Here is a 14,276-nt window from a genome sequence, read left to right on the forward strand (position 1 = left end):
TCTGAAATCCCGGAGAATAGCGGAGGTAGGGCCCAGACCCCAGGAGCCTCACATCATGACTGCAGATACACCTGCGCAGGTGGGACGCATGGAGGCCCTGACGGGCACCGGACACCTCATACCCGTGTGCAGCATTTAGCACGCTTCCCCATCGCAACAGGTGAACACACGGTGTCCCCTGGCTCCGGGGTCGGTGGCCTCTGGACTAAGGACCTCCAAAGGCCGATGGTGAATCAGAGACCCCAGGGTCTGGGGTAAATCCAGGAAGAATCCTATTAGGATCCTATTAGGGCACGATGGGACTGGCCCGATCCATGGTCCACCCAGTGTGATCTCCGGCATGCCAGGCTCTGTTCTGGAAGCTGAGAACATGACGGTGAATGGGACAGACCCGGGGAGCAGCCAAAGGCAGGCAGAGGAAAACCCTGACAATACTTGTCATGGAGGAATGCCTGGGGGGCTCCGCGGTTGAGCATCTGCCTTCGACCCAGGTCGGGGGATCGAGCCCCACATCGGGCTTCCCGCAGGAAGCCTGCTTCTCCCTCTGCCTGTGTCTCTGCCTCCCTCTCTGGGTCTCCCATGAATAAATAAATAAAATCTTAAAAAAAAAAAAAAAGACTTTTCATGGAAAGGGCAGGAAGGAGCCCGAGCTTCGATGTGGGGGTGCAGGGTAGACTCGAGGAAAGCAGGGAGGCCTCGACAGCATCCGATACCTGACAAGAGCTCGATACACACATTGGCTAAGGGCGCAGGAGGGCCGTGCAGGTGCAGGCTCTGCTCTGCGCAGGTGCGGGAGTGGAACCAGGGACGCTGAGCGGTGGCAGGTGCGGTGGGGCGGACAGTAGCGCCACTTGCGGAGCGCGCGGGCAGGCTGCTGGCAGGGCAGCTTGACCACCTGGGGGACGCGGCTGGCTTCACTCAGTTCAGCTGACAAGTCCCGTGTCATCTGCTGATGACATTTCCGGGGCAGGCAGGCTACTTCTCAGAGTCCCCACGTCCTCCCCCAGGGCTTAGCCCAGCTCCCCTTGCCCGAGAGACCCAGACCCCCACAACGGCTGGGTGCGGAGAGGTAGCCTGCTAGGGTGGCCTTGCCCGGAGGCGGTGTGGGACCGGCGCCCTCCGGGGCTGGGCTTTGCGACGTGCATCTGGCACTTTCTAGCTGTGTGACCTTAAGAGTCCCTTTCCCTCTCTGAGCCCCCGTCCTGGGCTGGAAATCGGCAGCTGTTCAGAGGGTGGAACGAGATAGCCGGTGCCTGGGAGAAGCCGGTTGCTTTCCTCAGCTTCTGGCGCTCGGCTGGAAGTTTCATAAAATCGTGGGGCTCAGGGACCACCCTGCCAGATGGGTCCCCTCAGGCACGCTGCTCATACTGCTGGGCTTTGAAGCGGCCCCACTCTCTGAGCCCTCCGCGAAGGAGATGCACCTGCTGCTCCGCCCAACGCCTGGCCAGGCAGGAGGCCAGAGGACGCTTCCTCCCAAACCACAGAGGATGTGGAAGGCGCTCCCGTCTGCTGGGGCTACCTTTGGGGGAAGTGGCTGTCACTGTGGTTCTCTGAGTGGTCTGTGGGTTGGGCTCCAGTCACCTGTGGGTCAGGACCCATCAAGGAACTTTCCTTAGAGGGTGGCTTCTTCTTTGCCTCCCCTCCCCCCCCACCCCGGGAGAAGGACATAAACTATGCCTGGTCCAAGAGGCAAAAGGATTGACAAGTCACTAGTGTGAACCAGTTTATTCTAGAGCATTAATTGCCTTACTTCTCAATTTCTCCAGTTTCACTAGTTTTGCAACGAAAGCGGATTTTCTCACCTAGTGACAAACCCCATGACGAGGCGATGGCTGTCTAGACACATAAAGTGGGGTTTCAGCAATTTGCCTTGTAGTCTCCTGGGCAAGGAGGGGGAAAGGTCGGAAAGAATTAGGGTGTTGGGCTCGGCCGGGGGTGCTCTGTCCCTGCACCGAGGGGTCAGTGTGACACGAGCAATGAGCGCTGGTGGTCCTGCCCAGGGAAACCACCCAATGAATGGCTCTGGTCAGGTCGATGAGAAACATCCCAGGTCGTCACTGAGGTGGTCCCTGTGGCATTGAGGGGACTTCCATGCAGTGGGGATTTGAGACAAAGCTCCTGGATTGCGTTTCTGGAGCATTTGCCCTACCGTAGGATAGATGCTTTCTCGTTTGTCTTTATTTTTTGAAAGTTAATATGTTAAGTATTTATTTTAAAATTTTTTCAGTTTTGGGACCCCTGGGTGGCTCAGCGGTTGAGCATCTGCCTTCAGCCCAGGGCGTGACCCCGGGGTCCTGGGATCGAGTCCTGCGTTGGGTTCCCTGCAGGGCACCTGTTTCTCCCTCTGCCTGTGTCTCTGCCTCTCTCTGTGTCTCTCATGAAAAAATAAAATCTTTAAACCAAAATTAACAACAATTTTTTTTTTTTTAAGTATAAAGGATTCTCTTCCCTGAGTTCACACGTCTGTCACCTCACATATTTACTTTTTCTGGGGGGTAAGAACTCACATATTTCTCGTTTGGACTCGAGCCACAATTCTGAGAGGTGAATGCCGTTAATTCCCATTTTATAAATCGGGAAACAGAGGCACAGAGATTCAAGTTGCCCAAAGACCAGGGAAGAAGGGATGGCTGGGTCCTGTCTTAGGGAAACTCGAGGAATTCCAGTTACGACCTTTGTGGATGAAGAAGGCGCGTTGTCTGCACACGATCTGGGCACAGAAGTGGCATCAAGGACAAAATACCGTCTTTCTCTGCTCAGGTCTGAAGTTTTTATTTGGAAAGCCTTTGGGACTGTTGAAATGGGACATTTGCCGGCAGCTCAGGGAAAGATGACGTAGGCAGTAAATGCGACTACGGGTGGATCACGTGTTCCCATGTGGCCCCGGTTTGAGACGGGGAGAGTGGCTGGCGGACACAGATCTGACAGGTGCACAGGCAGATTTCGGGGGCAGCTCCCGGGACCCGGCCTCCTCCCCGAGCAGGGGGTGCAGAGCTGGTCTCCCCGAGCCATTGCCTTATTCGTGAGAAATCCTGTCTCTACAGATCTAGGCAGGAGAGGCAAAGTCCAGTTATCCGTGAAGCCAAGGACCGTGCCCTTCCCGGGGCTGACGGACGCGGATCGGGTGCGAGCGGCCGTGGAAGCGGCGGCCTGCGCTCTCGGTTCTCACTCCCCAACTTGGGCTCCGCCACCTGAGGGCGGGCCGGGGTACCCTGTGGTCTTACAGCTGGTGGGGGGTGGAGAATTTGGGGTGGCGACACCGCAGGGTGAAGATCCTGTTCTAATTTCTAATAATTCATTGTTCTTTTTCACAAGTTTTTTAAAAGATTTATTTATTCATGAGAGACACAGAGAGAGAGGCAGAGACACAGACAGAGGGAGAGGCAGGCTCCCTGCGGGGAGCTTGGTGCAGGACTCGATCCCAGGACTCCGGGATCACGCCCTGGGCTGGAGGCAGACGCTCCACCGCTGAGCCACCCAGGCGTCCCTGTTCCTTTTTAATTTGGTGACTTGGCTCCCGGGTGGGAGGGAACAAATCTTGCTCATCTTTACCCCCAGCGGCCTCCCCTCTCATAATGGTGGAGACGAGCGCTTTTGAGGTGTCCCTTTACAAAGCCAGGAATGCTCATTAGGGTTCATCCTGGGTGAGTCAGGCATTTTTCTCAGCCACTTGCCTCATGATGCAAGAAGCCCTTGTTTTCTGGGTGATCTCACCGCAGCGGGTGGAAGAGCAGCCTGGGAGCGTTCCCGGGTGAAAGGAGGGTCCGCCCGGATGGGCAGAGCAGCAGGGCAGTCGCCGTGCACCTGAACCACGGGGCCCTTACCCAGTGGTCAGAGGCGGAATATAAACCACACACACAGGTAGATCTTTATTAGCATCAAAGAAGCCCTTATAGGGACGTCCGGGTGGCTCAGTGGTTGAGCATCTGCCTTCGGCTCAGGGTGTGATCCCTGGGGTCCTGGGATCGAGTCCTGCATCGGGCTCCCTGCATGGAGTCTGCTTCTCCCTCTGCCTGTGCCTGTGCCCCTGTCTCTCATGAATAAATAAATAAAATCTTAAGAAAAAGAGAGACCCTTATATATTGGGTAAAAATAGAAAGCTGCTCTTAGTCACAATAGTAAAAAATATGGAAGGCACCCAAGTGTCTACCCACAATGGAGCATTCTTCAGCCTTAAAAAGAAGGTTCTGGGGCGCCTGGCTGGCTCAGTTGGTAGGACACGCGACTCTTGATCTCGGGGTTGTGGGTATGAGCCCCATGTTGGGTGTAATTACTTTAAAAAAATCTTTATTTTAGAAAGTGAGAGAGCAAGAGAGAGCGAGAGCGAGCCCGTCTTGCGGTGGGGGTGGAGTGGGTGGGTGGGCGGACACAGGAGGGGCAGAGGGAGAGGGAGCCAGAATCTTCAGTAAACTCCCGGCTCAGGGCAGAGCCTGACAGGGGGCTTGATCCCATGGCCCTGAGATCGTGACCTGAGCTGAAATCAAGTCAGATGCTTAACTGACTGAGCCACCCAGGTGCCCTGTATCACACCCCGTTTTTGTTTTTTAAAATATTTTATTTATGGGCAGCCCCGGGTGGCTCAGCGGTTTAGCACCATCTTCAGCTCGGAGTGTGATCCTGGAGACCTGGGATTGAGTCCCACGTCAGGCTCCCTGCATGGAGCCTGCTTCTCCCTCTGCCTGTGTCTCTACCCTTCTCTCATGAATACGTAAATAAAATTTAAAATATATATATTTATGTATTCATGAGAGACACAGGCAGAGGGAGAAGCAGGCTCCATGCAGGGAGCCCGACGCAGGACTTGATCCCAGGAGCCCGGTACCTGAGCTGAAGGCAGAGGCTCCACCGCTGAGTCTCCCAGGGGCCCCTCACACCGTGTTTCTGAAGGGAAAGCTTTCTGTATGCCCATGTGTCATGACATCAAGGTCTGGAAGGAAACAGAACAGTTAATGTGGGGGTGGTGGGAGGAGGGCGTGTGCGACATGGGGTCTGCAGGGCCTCCCACATCTGATCTGATGTTCTTTTGTAGTCTGGCTTTTCGGTGAGCGCTGCTGCCTTGGTGGTAAAGCCCGGGCTGCGGCGCCGGGAGTCTGTGCTTGCCTCCCTTGCCGGGAGGGGCCCCTCGAGGTCTGCCGTGGAACTCGAGGTCACAGGGGACCTGGTCCTTGCTGTGCTGGGGGCGCCTAACCTCGCCTCAAAGAGATACAGTGACTTAGCAAGACGGGGCTTCACGTCATGCTAATCCTGAAGCTGGAGGAACCGGGAGGCTGCCTGATGACAAGAGCTAACACTCAGTGAGCTTGCAGGGGAAGGCCGGGTGCTCCCCCGGCCATGAGTGAGAGGGGGCACAGTCACACCCCCCCGACAGACAGAGAGGCTAGGGGGGAGAAGGAACCCACTCAAGGGCTCGGTTCGGGAGCCCTGGCGGACTCTTCCTGCTGGCACCTGTACATTTCTCTTCAGCAAGTAAAAGGGACGGGCTTGCTTTTTTGTTAATAAAGTAGAATAGCACTTATTTATTTCTTAAAATGTTTATTATACATGCTGTGCTCATCGAAAATCAAGGCCTCTGAAGGGACTCAAGTTGGATGTAAAGTGCGTCCAGCCGAGCCGGCTACTTCACGCTCAGCGTCACACTGACGCTTTCTTCCCCTTATAGGTGGCCATCATTTTCTTGATTTCAGCAATAGCTTTGCCTGGATTCAGCCCCTTGGGTAAAGAAGAGAATAGAAACCACTGGTAAGTGAACTGAACAAAGAACCCAGGGCCTTGGGCGAACCCTGCAGCGGGAATAGGGTCAAAGTGAGGTGGAGGCAAACGACGTCCTCGGAAAGTCAGGTGCCCGGGCTTAGGGCTCCCCGCGTCCGCCTGCAGTGCCCCCCACCCGCCTCCGCCCCAGGGCCATGTGTGCAAGATGCACACACCCCCAGGAGCGGGCAGCTCTCCATGGGCCACGGCTGGGGGCCCAACCAGCCAGTGGCCTGCAGACCCTTGCACGTTCCCATGGGCACCCAGGGGCACCCAGGAGCCCTCTCGGGTCCCGGGAGCAACCTTCCCCAGGGGGCCCTCCCAAGTGCCATTAGCAGTCTGTAGGGTCTGCAGGAGGCGCCCTAATTGAACCCCGGGAGTGCCAACCTCTTACGAGCAGGGAAACAAGTGAAGACCTGGCAAAGTGAGACAAGGACTCGTCCGAGGTTGGAAGAGAGTCCCCCGTGTTAGCTGGACGACTTCGACCCTGGCACTGAAGTGTGTGGGAAAGAGGCCGGAGGATAGGTGGTGAAGACCGTGTGCAGGAAAGGGAGGACTGGGCAAGGGTAAGCAGCCCTACCCTTCAAGGGTCCTGAGTTTGTGTGCAAACCTCCTGTCAGCAGGCGTGCAGAGACTAAGTAAACAGGGGCTGGCATTTTCTGCAACTGTCTCACTGGTGCCAAGCGCCTGGCTCTGCTCGAGATCAGGCCGGCTCAGCCATCTGGCCCTGCACCCCCTGCCCACACCCGACTCCCCAGGGCCTGTGCTCTGTGGTCGGCCCTGCCTCCCGTCCTGGGCCATGTGCTGTGCTGTGTGCCCTGCAGTCCCCACGGGAGGGCCGCCATGGCCTCCTGCCCGCCACCGCGTACTCCAGGGAACTAGCCTGCCTTTCCAGGCCAAGGTATTGTCCTGGGAAGCCTCAAAACAGGAGACCCACAGCCACTGTGGAACACCGTGACCTTGATGCTCAGGTCACGTGGGTTTCCTCTACGCCATCCACTTTCCCTCACTCCAGGTGCCGTCTAGACTTGTGGCTGCCTCGTCCCATCCAGCTGAGAAAGTTTTGTCCATTCAACCCTACTGCCAAAAAAGGCACTTCCACAGTGGAAAAAAAACAGGTGCGGGAAGAAAGAAAGAAAGAAAAAAAAATTTTCAGAAAGATAGAAAAGGAGAGAGGACCCTCTTCAAAGACTGATCTGGGGCAGCCCGGGTGGCTTGGTGGTTTAGCGCCTGCCTTCGGCCCAGGGCGTGATCCTGGGCTCCTGGGATCGAGTCCCACGTTGGGCTCCCTGCATGGAGCCTGCTTGTGTCTCTGCCTGTGTCTCTGCCTGTCTCTCTGTGTCTCTCATGAATAAATAAATAGAATCTTTAAAAAAAGAAAAAGACTAATCTGGAATAGTCTCCAAAATAAATTAAGGGGAAAAGGCAGCGGGAGACAGAACAGGACGCGTGTGCATCAATGTGCAGCGTGAAGCCTCTGGAAGAGCACCCAAGAGGCCAGGGATACCAGCTGCATGGGAGGCGGCAGGAGACGGGGTCGGGCCGCTGCGGCGCCCTCTCTCTGACGCTGCACCCGCACCCCTGCCTGTGCCCCGTTTACCGCAGAACTTAGCGGGTCTGCGCCCACCGGCACAGCTCATCGGGGGCAGCGGGGGCCCTGTCCCATCCAGACAGTAACCTCAGCAAGTCACTGCCCCCAGCCCCTTCCCACACAGGGCTCAGCTCCAGTCCCCCCCCCTGCCCCACAGCGGGGCCTCACCACTCCCACAGATCCCTGAGCACCCCCGAAGCCCATGCGGAGTTTCCGATAAACACAGGGGCCCAGCCGCCCCCGGAGCTGCCAGCCCACAGCCCCACAGCCCCACAGGCTCGGCCACCTGGGCTTATTCACTCCCTGTGCTGTGGTGAGCACATCGGTGCCTAACCTGCCCACAAGATAGAGGCCCGGGGGCCCCCGCCAGGCCCCACTGCCGACACCAGGAGAAGCGCCGCGGTAGAGATGGGGCCCCTGGGAACACGGGCATCCAGGCCGAAGAGCAGGGAGTTAGCAATCTGGGTTTCCTGTGTAAGGTCGGCTGTGTCCCCCCCACCCCCCTTCTTCAGACTGCCAGCTGGTCACCCTCGTTGTCCACCTCCTGCCTGCTCGCTCGCCGCACCTCACAGAGAAGCCCTTTGCCTACAGTCTCTGCTCAGGTGGCAGCAGGTCCCGAGCCGCGGGCTGAACGCGGGTGGCACCGAGCAGGGGGCAGCCAGTCCCAGCAGGTCGTCCACCCGGGATGCAGGCTGCCACAGACGTGTTGAGAGAAGACAGGCAGCTGGCTGCAGAGAGGTCAGGGTGAGCCCGGGAAGCGGGAGAGGGCATGGAAGCGGGGTGAGCAGGAGCCCCGAGACGAGGGAAAACACGGAGAGGGACCCGGGCTGTGCCACCTTTCCTCCTGTAGTTCCTACTGAGTCACGGTGAGCTCGGGTTCCTGCTCAGGGACTCCCTTGGGCCCGTGTGCGCCCTACAAGTAAACCTTCCTCCGGGGTCTGAGCATGTCTGTTCCTCACATTAGGTGCCAGCCGGAGCCCAGGGTCGTGCCAAGGGGACAGGTACTCTGGTGCCTCTCCACCTCTGACACGTGAGCTTGGGGGCAGGGAGGCAGGGCTGGGGGCCACCAGCGCCGCGTACCTTGGGGCAGGTCCTTGTGCAGTTCATGATGGTGTGGCAGCGGTACAGAGAGAACGGGTCCTGCAGCTTGGCCAGGCGCTCCTCAGTGAAGTCGTCTCTGGAGTCGATCATCCAGCGGTAGGCCTGCAGAACCGGGGCGGGGAGTGCTGATGAGCCGCAATGGCAACTCAACGGTCAGCTCAAAGCCCTGGGGGAGCAGAAGGGAGCCCCTCAGCTTAGGGGCCTTGTCTCTGCTCTTTAGTTCTTGCCATTTTCCAAGGAAAGGTCCCTCCTTTGTAATTCCTCTCCATCAACGCCCCCCACCCCAAAGCGAACCACACCTGGTACCCTGGTGCTTAATGACGGGTGACTAGGCATCGCCTCATTATTTCAAGGTGCTCACTGGCTTCCTGCCCAGATTCTGAGTAGGGAAGGGAGGGCCCGTAAGACATGACTCTATCTTCACAGATGACTTAAGAGATCTGTCCAGAGATAGTATTTGTTCCACTGATGGACTCATAATTGGTCAGTCCACCCCAAAGGCAGCTGCCTGCCCGTGGGCAGCTCCATTCACCAACTCAGCGTGGGTACAGGTGCCAACTGTGAAGGGGTGTCATTACCAATCCTTTATGTAGATGGGAATCAATATTGCTAAGTGGTCACACAGCATATAACTTCCCTTTTTTGGGAAGATGAGAAATGAGAACTTGTTTTTTTTGGAGTTGAGAATCTTGTGAAAAGCACTGACCAGAAACTTAAAAAGCACAGCTTTCTGGGAACAAAGGCAGTTTCTTTGCAGGGAACTACACATGTGGTGATGTGCCTGAGAGGCAGTGCTGCCTTCTCGCCAAATAACCCCTAAAACCGGGACTCCAGGTTTTCATTAGCCTGGAAACAAGTTCCAGCCTGAGCTGGGAAGCTGCCCTTCAATGAAATTTCTATTCCCTGCTTGCACTTCAAAAATCCCCACGTGAGGGAGATGGGCGCCACCTGACAGCTGTGGTCTGGGGAAAGTGGCAAGAGCCAGCAGCATAGGGGATAGGTTTAAACACCTGCAAGGCCAGTTTTGCCAAAATGCGTGCCACCACCCCTTGGGGTGACCCTCACCACACAGAAGTGACGTACTTTGCAGATGAAGATTTGCTGAAAGCCAAGCGAGGACAATGTAGCCACCTGCCCTGTGACAGGCGCCTGCTGGGACCCTGGCTCCAACAATACGCTGTCCTCTTAGACTTCTGGATGTCTCAGTTTTGTTTTAAAGATTTATTTATTTACTTGAGAAGGAGAGAAAGAGAGAGAGAGGGAAAACAAGGAGTGGAGGGAGAGGAGAGAAGCAGACTCCACGTTGAGCAGGGGCCTGACATAGGCCTCGATCTCACAACTCGGAGATCATGACTTGAGTCGAAACTAAATTGGATGCTCAACGGACTAAGCCAAGCAGGCGTCCCTGGATGCCTGTTTTAAGTTCTCTTAGAGCAGCAAAGGAGCACCTTACCTGCATGAGAACCGCAGGCCCCAGGTATTTGTCTCCATTCCACCAGTAGCTAGGGCAGCTGGTGCTGCAGCAAGCACAGAGGATACACTCGTACAGCCCGTCCTGTGTGGAGGGGAAGGGCAGTCAGAAGCACGTGATGGAAGAGACTGGCATGTGTTCAGCTGGCTGAACGTGAGGTCCAGGATCTGTGCGTGAACAGAGCGCCTACTTGCGTGTGAGTTTTCTTGGCAAAATCTTAGGGGTGGCTTGCAAAGATTTATCAGACTATAAAAAAGATCTTGGTGTTGAAATGTACGTGTTTGTTGGGTTAGAACCCAGAGTTCTTAAGTCCAAGCACAAAGTACTTATCTGCTAATAAACAATAACCTCTCAGTTATCTAAAAACAAAACCAAAAACCCATTAAAAACCCAACCAACCCACCCAAACACTTCACCGCTTAGAATGTACTCTAGGAAAATGAGAAAGGACTTGTGTGCTGGGGCATCCAGGAGTCTACAAAAGCCACTGCCCTCCCATGTGGAATTTAAGAAAATGACAGATGAACAAATGGTGGGGAGAGGAAAGTAAACCGTAAGAGATTCTTAACAATAGAGAACAAACTGAGGGTCGATGGAGAGAGGTGGGTGGAAGATGGGCTAGATGGGTGATGGGTTATCAAGGAGAGTACTTGTGATGAGCACTGGGTGTTGTAAGTGATGCATCATGAACTCTACTCCAGAAGCCAATATTGTACTGTAGATCAACTACCTAGAATTTAGATAAAAATTTGGAAAAAAAAAAAAAAAAAAAGCCTCTGCCCTGGTGCTGAGGAAAGACCAGGCCGGCAATGGGTATACCATCCTCAATGAGCCCTGTGCGCTCAACTCACTTCCCATCATTTGATCACAACAATCCTGTGGCATGAGGACTACTAGAGTCTAGAGAGGTTTAGGTCACTGATCCAGGGTCGCACAGGCAAGCACCCAGGGCTGGGACAGGACCCCAGGCAGTCTGACTCTGGAATGCCTGCTCTTTAAACCTGGCACGCTGACTCAATCTGTCCACCCAGTTCTAACAAACTGGACCTCCTAATTTTGCAAAAAACAGAAACTGATTAAAAGCAGCAAGACAGAAGGGCACATTGACATCTGAAGTGACAGCTTATTGTTAACAGATGACACACAGTTGATGGTCATGATTGTAACTGTGAGTCTTCAACAAAATCCATGTTCTGTTCAGAGAGCAGGCGGGAATGCAAACTGCCCCACTGATCTAGAAAGCATAGGGGACAGGCTCAAGAGCCTCCGTGATGGTCACATTCTTTAGCTCACTTATAGAAAAACCTGTAATAAGAAAAGAAACTCCAAATTTTGGCTAGAACTTGAAAGATCAAGATGTTTATCTAGCCTTCTTTGTAACAGGGAGTGACACTGTCCAACAGTAGTGGAATGGTTAAATAATATACAGTGCATTCAACTGAAGTAGCAGAGAACAAAGTCTAAGTGAATGCTTACGAAGAATTCTTAAGAACACAGGAAAATGCTCACAATAACCTAAGTGAAGAAGGCAGGACACAAAAGCATATTTGCATTCTGATCCCAGCTACATAAAAATGTAGCAGATAAAAGAAAAGCAAAAGTAGCTGACAACAGACATTATCCTTGGGTGCTGCAATATCACAGATTACTTGAAAAGAGTTATCTGGATTTTCCAATTACCCACAGTGAGCATTAAGGCTTTTAAAATTGTGAGAAAACATTATGTTCAGCATATTAACTTAAGGAAGTGAAAAATGCTTAACAAATTTTTGGTATTTGAGTAATCCTTGAACTTCCAGAATACACACTCAGGGTAATCAGTCATGCTCTAGGAGTAGGGCATCCAGGAGGCTTGCCTATGGAGGAATGCGGGAGGGCCAGTTGGCCCGGAGAGACCAGTTTCAACCCAGCCCGGTGGCCCTGGGCAGTCAGATTCCCTGCGAGTGAGGAATGCAGGGCGAGCCTTGTGCCAGAACAACAAACTCCTCCTGACACGGGAGAAAGCTGTCTGCACTGCCTTTACACTGCTCTACGATGAGCACTGGGCACTCACGTGAAGACTCTCCTCTTACATCTCTGCCTCTCTCTGTGTGTCTCTCATGAATAAATAAAATCTTAAAAAAAAAAAAAGTTTTACAGGGAAGAGGAGGGGGCCTAAATATTCCCCAAGACTTCTAAAAGGTAAAGTGTGTTTACTCATCCACATGCCTAACACGTACTGATAAATAACCCGTGCTGTGGCCTCGGGGTCCAGAAAGGACTAAGATCTTGTCACTGCCGCCGCCCCTGAGGGGCGCCCGGCCTGCTAGCATGGTGGCGGGTCAGTGATGCTCCTTGGACAAGTGCTGTACTGGAGGAACGCGTGATGCGCTGACCGTGACATGGCACATGTCCTTGCCCCTGTGCAGATGTGTTGTTGGGACCCATCTCTATTGGGTCCCCTTCCCACCTCTTCCTCTCCACAAGGACACAGAGTGTGCGGGGAGTACGAGTGCAGATCAGAGGCTTCTTGGAGGGAACAGCGCCAGAGCAGGAGACTGAGAACTTGAGAACGACTCCTTCACCGGAAGACTTCAGAGCCAGGACACTGGGATGCCAAGAGGGTGACAGGGCCGTCACCGTCCTACCCGGCAACCCTTGGGACACTGGGTGTTAGGAAAGAACAGCAAGGTTCTAGTCCTGGTTTTGCCATGAACTGTTTTGCTATGAAACAGGGAGATGGAAGCTCCAGCGCCCATGGCCAGCATGTCTTTGATGTGCCCACTGTTGAAGAGCCACTCTAATGGAGCTGCCAACTTGGCAAGACCTGATCTTTTGCAAACAAGTTTCTCTTAAAACAAACAAACATCCTGCAACATGGTAATCATGTGCCCTTCTAGGCAGGGCAGACATGCTCTGGATCCTTGACCCCTTGAGGGCCCCTTATGGGTTCACACTACCCCCTGGTCCTGAGAGGACGACTGTTCAGCCCTTGGATAGATGCTCTTGCAGTTCCTTTCCAGCATACACTCCATTAATGGTCTGCATTGTCCCATGCAGCTACTCCCCCACCCCATCCTCCCCCAAGCCACACTTCTCCCAAGCATCTTTGCACAGAATTCCTCAAAGCAAGACAGTAAAAGGGGACTAATGACCAGTTTCTCACGATCTTCTATGGACTGCAGATACTGCTGCTTGCCCTCCTGGGATTCATCCTTCTTCTTCAAATAAGGTTCAATGGATTTGTACTGAGCATAGAAGTTGCTCAAGTCCTGAGTAAGGGGATGAAGAAGAAAAGAAGGATCAGATTCTACTATCACTCCCTAGCATTCTCAGTCACCCCATTTCTTGGATGCTGCCCACTTCCCCATCGCACAGCAGCAGAAGTTGGACTCTCTTCCTTTGGCGTGGATCCGTGCAAAGGTGACAGAAGGAGAAATGGTCAGTGTTCATCGTGGCTGGGAAATCTCTCCTCTACCCACTCCCGAGGCCTGGTTCATGAAGGCGCTCACGAGTGGGGAGGCAGACACTGTGGAAGTACAGTGTGGAAGTACACTAATAACTGTTGCCTTCCCCACTGCTATTTTCCACATGAATTCTTTGTAGTTATGGCCAAATTTTTGATTCTGGGACTGTTCCAACTCTAAAGTCCCTGTTAGTCCCAAACAATCCTCTCCAATGAGGGGCTGGAGAATCTTCCAGGTGTGTTTATCTTCCACCATTCAAATTCCTCAATTAAACTCAGGAAAAAAAGCCTGCCCTAAAGAATGATAACATATCTCTCCCTCACACACACCTCTTCCCTTCTCCCTGAAAATAAAAAAAGGTGGGGTGGGGAAGAGTCGGGAGAAAGAGAGAGAGGGGATGGGAGAGAGAGGGGGTGGGGGAGGGATGGGAGGGGAGGCAGAAACTCACAGGAACCAGATCCTTTATCACATACATATGCGGCAGAGGGTAGATTTTGGAGACTTTGCTGAGGTTGGTGTCGATCCGGCGGGTGCAAGCCAGAGTGTTGCCTCCGTTGATGTTCATGGCACAGGAGCCACAGATGCCTGAGACAGAGAAGGCATTCAACGCTTCTGTACCCAGGCTCGGGAAGTCCAGCTTCAGACTCATTTTCTGGAATGTCATTCCCTCATTCCCCTACCATCATGAGCAGCACTGACATGGAGTACACCCATGGCAGAGGTGCCCCACTGCTGTCTTCCTGCCTGGGATGGAGATCTAATGACCAGTTCCAAAAAGCCATGAGGCAACCCTGAGGCTGGAATCTGCACACTACAGATGGCATTGGAAGACAGAAAGGGCCTGGGGCATTGTTGGCATCACAGAGTTGCCACGCCAATCCCTAGCTCCATGCTTCATGCATTTTCAGAAAAAGAAAAA

The 14,276-nt window shown here is 53.8% G+C and overlaps 1 protein-coding gene across 1 annotated transcript in view; it reads right to left on the reverse strand.

The window, feature by feature from the left end:
• Positions 1 to 5,512: 5,512 nt before the first annotated feature.
• The window catches only part of SDHB (succinate dehydrogenase complex iron sulfur subunit B), a 32,339-nt gene continuing 23,575 nt past the window's right edge, over positions 5,513 to 14,276 (reverse strand). The window contains exons 4-8 of the mRNA XM_055332302.1: positions 13,806 to 13,942; positions 13,046 to 13,162; positions 9,894 to 9,995; positions 8,420 to 8,542; positions 5,513 to 5,709 (exon numbers count right to left, since the gene is read on the reverse strand). Of these exons, the coding sequence (XP_055188277.1) occupies positions 5,632 to 5,709; positions 8,420 to 8,542; positions 9,894 to 9,995; positions 13,046 to 13,162; positions 13,806 to 13,942 (557 nt within the window). The 3' untranslated portion in view covers positions 5,513 to 5,631. The remainder of the gene's footprint in view (positions 5,710 to 8,419; positions 8,543 to 9,893; positions 9,996 to 13,045; positions 13,163 to 13,805; positions 13,943 to 14,276) is intronic.

This window comes from Nyctereutes procyonoides, unplaced genomic scaffold (assembly GCF_905146905.1).
Source record: "Nyctereutes procyonoides isolate TBG_1078 unplaced genomic scaffold, NYPRO_anot_genome, whole genome shotgun sequence".
Lineage (NCBI taxonomy): Eukaryota > Metazoa > Chordata > Mammalia > Carnivora > Canidae > Nyctereutes > Nyctereutes procyonoides.